The 9,768-nt window shown below is 39.6% G+C and overlaps 1 protein-coding gene across 13 annotated transcripts in view; it reads right to left on the reverse strand.

Annotated features, from left to right (window-relative positions):
* DCAF6 (DDB1 and CUL4 associated factor 6) overlaps positions 1-9,699 on the reverse strand; it is a 138,017-nt gene extending 128,318 nt beyond the window's left edge. For 4 of the 13 annotated variants that reach the window (XM_054523510.2, XM_054523489.2, XM_063713027.1 and 1 more), the window contains exon 1: positions 8,961-9,092. In XM_054523510.2, coding sequence (XP_054379485.1) covers positions 8,961-9,057 — 97 coding nt within the window. In that variant the 5' untranslated portion in view covers positions 9,058-9,092. 13 annotated transcript variants of the gene reach the window in all.
* Positions 9,700-9,768: the final 69 nt, after the last annotated feature.

The following is a 9,768-nucleotide window of genomic DNA, read 5'->3' on the forward strand; positions in this document are numbered from 1 at the left end:
TTGGTAAATGAATTCAGTAAACTTGCAAGATACAAAATCAACATACAAAAATTAGTAGTGTTTCTACACACCAATAATGATTCAAGATGAAAACCAAATCAAGAACACAATCCCATTTACAATAGCTACAAATAACAAAAAAAAAAAGGCCAGGTGTGGTGGCTCACGCCTGTAATCCCAGCACTTTGGGAGGCCAAGGCGGGTGGATCACAAGGTCAAGAGATCAAGACCATCCTGGCCAACATGGTGAAACCCTGTCTCTACTAAAAATACACACACACACAAATTAGCTGGGCATAGTGGTGCACACCTGTTGTCCCAGCTACTCTGGAGGCTCAGGCAGGAGAATCGCTTGAACCTGGGAGCCGGAGGTTGTAGTGAACTGAGATTGTGCCACTGCACTCCAGCCTGGGTGACAGAGTGAGACTCCGTCTCAAAAAAGAAAAAACAAAAAAAGAAATTATAAACACACACATACATAAACTAGGAATATATTTAACCAGAGGTAAAATCCCTACAAGGAGAACTACAAAACACTGCTAAAAGAAATTATACATGACACAAATGGAAAAACATCCCATGATCACTGGATATTCAGAAGAATATCATTAAAATGACCATACTGGACAAAGCAACCTACAGATTCCATACAATCCCTATCAAAATACCAAGTTAATTTTTTGCAAAATTAGAAAAAACAATCCTAAAATTCTTATGGAACCAAAAGAAGCCCCAATAGCCAAAGCAATGCTGAGCAAAAAGAATAAAGCTGGAGGCATCACATTATCTAACTTCAAATTATATTACAAGACTATACTAACCAGAACAGCAGGTTACTGGTATAAAAATAAGACACACATGTCAATGGAACAGAATAGAGAACCCAGAAATAAAGCCACATACTTGCAGCCAACTGATGTTTGACAAAGTCGACAAGAACATATACTGTGGAAAGGAAACCCTCTTCAATCAATGGTGCTGAGAAAATTAGATATCCATATGCAGAAGAATGCAATTGAACTCTTATCTCTCACTAATACATAAAAATCAACTCAAGGTGGATTAAAGACTTAAGTGTAAGACCCAAAACTATAAAGATACTAGAAAACAGACAAATGGGACTCAATTAAACTAAAAAGCTTCTGCATGGCAAAAGAAATAACAGACTGAAGAGACAACCAACCCTGTTGAATGACAGAAAATATCTGCAAATTATTCATCCAACAGGGGACTAATATCCAGACTATACAAGAAACTCAAACAATTCAACAACCAAAAAAATCTAACAATCCTATTAAAAAGTAGGCTTTAAGACACGACTAGACATTTTTCAAAAGCATACACCCAACAGGTATATGAAAAAATGCTCAACATTACCAGTCATAAGAGAAATGCAAATCAAATTCACAATGAGATATCACCTTATCCTAGTCAGAATGTCTTTTATTAAAAAGACAAACAATGTTGGTTATCATGTGAAAAAAAGGGAACTCTTACATACCATTGGTGGGAATGTAAATTAGTACAGCCTCTATGGAAAACAGTATGGAGATTTCTCCAAGAATTAAATATAGAACTATCTTTCCATCCAGCAATCCCACTACTAGATTTTTACAAAAAAGAAAAGAAATTAATATATCTAAAAGATATGTGCACCAGTATGTTTACTGCAGCACTATTCACAACAGTAAAGATATGGAATCAACCTAAGTGTCCATCAATGGATGAACAGATAAAGAAAATGTAGTACATATACACTATTCAGCCATTAGAAAGAATGAAATCAGCCCGGGCGCGGTGGCTCACCCCTGTGATCCCAGCACTTTGGGAGGCCGAGGCGGGCAGATCACAAGGTCGGGGGATTGAGGCCATCCTGGCTAACACTGTGAAACCCTGTCTCCACTAAAAATACAAAAAAAAATTAGTCAGGCGTGGTGGCGGGCACCTGTAGTCCCAACTACTCAGGAGGCTGAGGCAGGAGAATGGCGTGAACCTTGGAGGCGGAACTTGCAGTGAACCGAGATCTCGCCACTGCGCTACAGCCTGGGCGACAGAGTGAGACTCCATCTCAAAAAAAAAAAAAAAAAATTAATGAAATCATGTCATATACAGCAACGTGGATGGAACTAGAGGTCATTATCTTAGGTTAAACAAACCAGGCACACAAAGACAAGTATGACGTTCTGACTCATAAGTGTGTTCTAAACAAATGTGTTCACACAGATGCAGAGAGTGGAATGATACATAATGGAGTGGAAGAATGAGGAGGTGGGAGGATGATGAGAAATTAGTTAATGGGTACAAAGAACGTTATTCAGGTGATGGATACCTTAAAAGCCCTCGCTTAACTGCAGCATAATCTATGCATGTAACAAAATTGCATATATACCCACAGATTTGTACAAATAAAAAGTAAAAATAAATAAAAATATCATCTAAAATAGCATTAAAAATATGAAATATTTAAGGATAAACTTAACACCAAAAAATATAAATCACTGCTGAGAGAATCAAAGAATGCTTAATACACGGAGACAAACCAGAACCACAGATGAGAAGATTCACTATTGTAAACATGTCAGTTCTCCCTGAAATAATATATAGATTCAACACAAAATCCCAAGTCTTTTTGTAGAAATTGACAAGCTGGTTCTAAAATTTTTATGGAAATGGAAAGGGTTCAGAATAGCCAGGATAACTATAAATTTTTTTTAAAAAGACCAAATTTTGGCCGGGCGCGGTGGCTCACGCCTGTAATCCCAGCACTTTGGTAGGCCAAGGTGGGCGGATCACAAGGTCAGGAGATTGAGACCATCCTGGCTAACACGGTGAAACCCCATCTCTACTAAAAAATACAAAAAAATTAGGCGGGCATGGTGGCCGGTGCCTGTAGTCCCAGCTACTCGGGAGGCTGACGCAGGAAAATGGCGTGAACCCAGGAGGCAGAGCTTGTAGTGAGCTGAGATCGAGCCACTGCACTACAGCCTGGGTGACAGAGCAAGACTCTGTCTCAAAAAAAAGACCAAGTTTAAAGTACCACACTAGCTGATTTCAATCCTCGGTATAAAGACATGAAGCTAGATCAATGGAATGTGGCTAGGAAATTGACTTAAACATTTATGGTCAATTGATTTTCAACAAAGGGAAAAAAGTAGTCTTTTCACACACACTGTTGGATCAATTGCACATTAATACGCAAAGAAATGAAACTTGACTCTTACAACATATGTAAAACTTAACTCGAAATTGTTCACAGACCTAAATGTAAGAGGTAAAAAGAGAAAATCTCCAGGAAAAAAAAAGTAAAAATCTTTGTTACCTTGGATTAGGTAAAGATTTTTAGATAGGACATAAAAAGTATGAACTATAAAAGAACCTGTTAAGAAAAAGACATAAACTGACAGAAAATATTTGTAAAGTACATATCTGATTAAAGACTGTTATATAAAGAATTATAGAATTCTTACAATATTAAAAAGGTAAACCTGAACATTTAACCAGACTATACGGATGACAAAAATAAAAGCCACAAAAAGATACTCAACATCATTAATCACTAGAGAAATGCAAATTAAAGGCCAGGCGCAGTGGCTCATGCTTGTAATCCCAGCACTTTGGGAGGCCGAAGCAGGTGGATCACCTGAAGTCAGGAGTTCGAGACCAGCCTGACCAATATGGCAAAACCCCATCTCTACTAAAAATACAACATTAGCTGGGCGTGGTGGCGCATGCCTGTATCCCAGCTACTTGGGAGGCTGAGGCAGGAGAATCTCTTGAACGCGGCAGGAGGACGTTGCGGTAAGCCAAGATCATGCCATTGCACTCCAGCCTGGGCAACAAGAGCGAAACTCCGTCTCAAAAACAAAAAAAGAGAAATGCAAATTAAAACAACAATGATATATTTCTACACGCCTACCATGAAGGCTACAATTAGGAAGACTCACTACACCAAATGCTGATGAGAATGTGGAGCAATTGGAACTCTCACATACTGCTGGTGGGAATGCAGTATGGTAGAATTACTTTGGAAGACAGTCTGGAAGTTTTTTATCAAGTTAAACATACTTACCATACAAGTCAGCAATCCCACGATAGATATCTATCCAAGAAGATTTAAAAGTGTTCAACCCTAGTTATTTTGTCCAAGATGTACATGAAGTTTCACTATTTACATTTTCCCTGTGAGCCATCAGCAGTGTTTAAAAAAAATTTTTTTTAATCTCCTTCAAGTACTTGGGGAAGCCTGCCCACCTTAAACCTGAAGCAACATTAAATTACAAGAACTACACACCATCTAGAACAATTTTCCAAACCTCAAGCTGAGACTCATTAGTGCATATTCTACCAGTTCAATACCAACAGTTGTAACAATATAAAAAAAAAACAGAATGCATCCTATCTAGTAAGGCTTACATATACACCTAGAGAATCCTTTATTTTCATTGTGTATATCACAGGTTGCCACATAAATGTATTTTTATCATGGATCATTTTAAAAACATTTTTAAAACACTGACCTAAAGCATACTTGTAACATAAGCTCTATGCTACCAGAAGCTTCTAAACCTTCTAAGCACTTATAACTTGATTCATCCTATTTTAGGAAGCAATGAAACCCACAGTAGAGCTATCATAGTGTCTATGGTTGTTATGATTGCTTATATGCCTTTGGTGTCCTGCCTTAAGGAATTATCAGTGTATCTTACGTTTGTCACAATTGACTGTCATTTTTCAATACTAAAATCATGCATTTTTCAGCTTTCATTGAAATTTCAAGACTAAAGAAACAAAATACAAATATTCCACTAACTTTTCCCCAATGGCTAAAAAAAGAGGCAAAAGTCAGAAGTTACTAATCTTCATATAATAAATACACTATAACTTGGCAACATATTATGAAGAACCTGGTAATCTAGAATGTAGATGTATTCAAGATGCACTAAAAAGTAATCTACACGCAAAATTATCCATTTCAGTACATACTGACTCTAATGATATTCAAAGGACATTGACTTCATAAACCCCTTACAAAAAGATGAGATTCAATCTCCACTAAAAAATTGTCACTGGCTACCTAATCATAATTTACACATTTTATACATTACAATAAGGTACTTGAGAAGTACCTTAAAATTACTTTTTTATCAATTACTATCTTTTAATTTAGAAGGGTTAGAAAGTTGTAGGAGTGTCTGTCCAAAAGGAAAGAAATATGAGTAGAAACAAGCAATGTATTGAAATAATAGTTTTTTTATTAACAATGTTTATCTTTACAAAATCGTATATATATGGGATAATAAAATCTGTGTGGCTAATAAATCACTGATTTCCAAAAGCACTACTCTACACCTAGTATACAGTAATTTGAGAAACTATTACATTTAAACATTTAAACCTACAGGTATCTTTGACTTTCATAATTATTCTTTAAAAAAAAAAAAAAAAATTCCAGGAGGCTGAGGTGGGAGAATGGCCTTGAGCCCAGGACGTGGAGGCTGCAGTGAGCCATGATGGTGCCACTGCACTCCAGCCTGGGGGACAGAGCAAGACCCTGCCTCACCCTGCCCCCCGCCTCCCACCAAAAAAAAGAATCCTACATTGAAATTTAGATCAGGCTCACGAAGATTAAAATCCCTGGCCTATCCTCTAAATCCATGCTAGTCTAAAACAACACTCTATTGGCCCAGGTGAATCTTGTGGATTTGGGAGCTCTAAGTAAACACATCTTTTAATCATAAATAACATCGGGGAAATTATTCATCTTCATTCCCACAACATAATAGGAAGTTTTGTGACGTGTAATTTTCTTTGATGGGAAGAAAGGAGGTAATTAATCAGTTTAAGTAAAATCAATTACAAAGCTTGAATATTACCATTGAAAGGGCACATGCTATGGTGAAATAACTGGAAATGTAAATGCTACGAGAAAAATTTATCCATTGTACTATTACTGCTAAATAGTAAAATTTATCCCAATTTTACTATTTAGCAGTAATTCACTGCTAAAAATCTGTAGAAATACAAATAATGAAAATGTATGAGAAAAATACTTAAATCTACAACCCTGTAGATACACAATCATAATGTTTAAATATTGAAGTCTTTTAAAAAAGGAATCTATTTCCTTAGGAAAATCCTAACTTGGAATTTGACTTTTAAAAGGAAGGCTTTATGAGTGTACCATACTTTATTTTATTTATTTATTTATTTATGACACAGAGTTTCCCTCTGTCGCCTAGGCTGGAGTGCAGTGGTGCAATCTTGGCTCATTGCAACCTCCACCTCCCAAGTTCAAGCTATTCTCAAATCCCAAGGAGCTGAGACTACAGGCGTACGCCACCACGCCCGGCTAATTTTTGTATTTTTAGTAGAGACCAGGGTTTCACCATGTTGGCCAGGCCGGTCTCAAACTCCTGACCTCAAGTGATCCACCCGCCTTGGCCTCCCAAAGTGCTGAGATTCCAGGCATAAGCCACCGCGCCTGGCCAAGAGTACTATACTTTAAAAAGTCATTTTACCTAATAAAAAAATAAAATTAATAATAATAATAAAGTCATTTTATCACCACACACAAAAAAAGATGGTAATTATGTGACATGATGGATATGTTAATTAACTTGATTGTGTATGAAGTTATCAAGTCCTATACCTTAAATATAACAATTTTTAATTGTCAATTATACCCCAATAAAATTGGGAGGGAAAGTCATTTTTTAAAAAAACCCATCACTAATTCAAACATTACCAATGTGGATTTTGCTGTTTCCTGAATGCAAAGCCAAGATTAGCATTGTAGTACAGAAGAGTTGAATAACAGTGTAAAGGTCTACTAAGGGTAAAGGCCAATAAATTAGTTCTTTGCAAACATTTTCAAGTTTCGATACTTTCAAAAAGTATTTTCAAGTACTTAGAAAACCACTTTTAAAGGAAGTCATTCCAAAAATGTCCTATTTTAAGCGTATATATTATCGTATCTAAAATATTATTTAAGATAAAGAACTCCCTGTTTGTATACATATACATTTGAAAAACTGTAATTCAGGCTTTCTAATATAGTCAGTGAACCCTTCAATTCCCCTAGACCCAATACACAAATTCCATTTCCATTAGGGAGTTGGAGTAGGAGGGGGAAAAGAAAGTATACGGTTTTGTTATATTTTAATTAACTCGTTTGTAGATATAACTGAAGTAACTGAACCAAAAGAAAACACTAAAATATAGAACTATATACAAGTACGTAAACTGTCCAACTGAGATAAAGGACAAAATTATAAATGTATCCATGCAAAACAATGTTAACGTTTGTTTCATTAAGCTAAAATTAAGTTATTTCTCCGCAAATAAATTCTAAAAGAAATACTGTACACTTTTTTTGGTAAATAGTTTAAAAAAGCAGACTCTAGCTATGTTCAATTTTAAAATGATTAATCATCACTCTAGGTACTTATCCTACAACAAATGCACAGAAGCTTGTAGAATGATGTTCATTAAAATGCTGTAAGGGCGAACGTCCACTTGAAGAAAGGTTGAGTACCCTATGGTACTTCATAATGTTACCTACTATGTAATAATTTAAAAGACAGAATCAATCTATTTTTACCGCCATGGAAAGATCTCCAAAATGTGGAGAAGTGAAAACAGTGTTTACAGTATGACACCATGCATTCAAGTGTCTCACACACACACACACAAAACACACACATACCCTAGCATTTGTACATGTACATATGTACTTGTAAGAATGCAAACAAAAAGGTCTGGAAGAATATTCAGAAAACAGAAAATATTTCTAAGGGTGGCGGAGTGAAATTGAATGGGGATCAAAGGGATTTTTGCTTCAATTTTATTGAGTTTTTATAAACAAAATGTATTCGTATTTTACTTAAGACACTAAAAAGCAAGAATTAAAAAATTGCATGCTAACTTTTCTTAAATAATTTACAAACCAGAACTGTTGGCTGTAATGAGATTTCATTTTCTTCTCTTTACTTGAAATCAAAAACAAATGACAGCAACAAACACTTTTTACCTAGCAAGTGGCAAAACTGGAAAGAAAAAAATTTTATTTGATGTTTGCCGTATCTCCAAATAGAAAGAAAGAGTAATGAAGAGTATACAGGAAGAAACAAAAAAGACCTTTAGTAAGTACGTCCATGTTTAAGAAACCAAACTTTTTAGTTGACTCGGGTGTGACCTAGAATCCTAAAAAAAAAAAAAAAAAATGTTATGCAAAACGAAAAAAGTGGAATACTGTTCCCTCAAGTACTGAAGGTTGTTTTTAGAAAGCTTAACTAAGAAACTGTAAATGCCAAGTGTGTTTTCCAGGGGTGGGAAGAGGAACGTGAAATCCTACACCACCTTTAAGCGGTCAAAACGAACTGAAGAGCAGAGTGGAACTGGGAGAGCGCGCGGGGGTGGGGAGAGCTCAGCTATCACTTTTAGGTTTTGGCTCAGCGCCGCAAAAACAGTTTACACGGATTCTGTCTGGAGCGTGAAGTCCCTGAGGGTGGTCAACGCGTCGCAGCCGACACCTAAACCCTCTGGAGATTGAAGGGGAGGGTGGGCAACAACTTAGGTTCTTCGGCTGAGCGGGGAAAGCGCGCTGGAAAAGAGCAAAAGAGCTAACTTTTGCTCTAAACGCGCCAGCTCCTGGAGGTTCCGCAAGTCCCCTGAGTCCCAACCCATTAGCGACCCCAACACCTTTACAAGCCAGTACCTTCTGCCCACGGCCCGGTCCTCCGAGGAAAACCCAGCAAGGGCGGCGGCCGGCAGCATGCACAGGGGGCTTGACTGGGGGAGGCACCGGCACGGGATTCGGCGACCGAGGCCCCACCCAACACCCCAGAGTCTCCGGGCGCCTCCGCCGAAACGCCGTCCCACCTCCAACAGACCCGGCAGCGTGCCCCCTCCCCCACTCTAGGCGGCGACCTCAGCGCCTCCGCCCCGGGGCCCCCGCTCACCCAGGTAGCGACTCCGCAGCCGGGACGGGTCCTCCAGCCCGAGGGACCTTTTCCTCACGTCCCACAGCAGGTGTGGGCAGGAGCCACCCCGAGACATGGCTCTGCCTGAGCCGGGTGGGAGGGGAGACCACCGCGTGGGGGAGGGGAGAAGGGGGAGGGGACACCCGTTTCAACACCCGAGCCGCACCGGCACCATCCGCGCGCCGGGCCTCCAGGGCGCAGCGTTAGATGGCGGTGGCAGCAGCGGCGCCTGGGCCTCCGAAGCCCGGCCGCACCCGGGCCGGAGCTCGCCTCATACTCTCCTTCTTAGACTAACCAGAACATCCAAAGATCAGCAATAGTCTCCTCCCTCGGCCCCCCTCCAACAGGAGGAGGCGGAGGCGGAGGCGATGGCGACTCCTCCCTCTCCTCGTCCTGGATACCCTCCCCGCCAACCCTTTCTCGCGAGATGACGACCACCCTGGGGACTGAGGCTGGTGTGTGCCGCGGCTGCCCTCACCCTGGAAGAATGCATTCGGGCCACTCTAACCAGATCCTTAAGTCGCTAGGGATAAAAGACGAATAGAGAGAGAAGCTACTCAATTCTGTAGTCTCTCGCTCACGAGTCTCCAGTCAAAAGAAGCAAGAAAATTGTGCGGCATCATCTTTAGGCACTGAAGGCCGGAAAAGCCCATTTTAACTACGGGCCTGCTTAATCAAAGTGAAAGGGCAGTAGAGCCAGCGCAGCTTCACTTTCCCTTCTCCAACATGGCCTCGAGGGCATGGGGAGAAGGAGGAGGTTTCCGCTCGGCCCCGCCCGCGCCTCGGG

This window comes from Pongo abelii, chromosome 1 (assembly GCF_028885655.2).
Source record: "Pongo abelii isolate AG06213 chromosome 1, NHGRI_mPonAbe1-v2.0_pri, whole genome shotgun sequence".
Lineage (NCBI taxonomy): Eukaryota > Metazoa > Chordata > Mammalia > Primates > Hominidae > Pongo > Pongo abelii.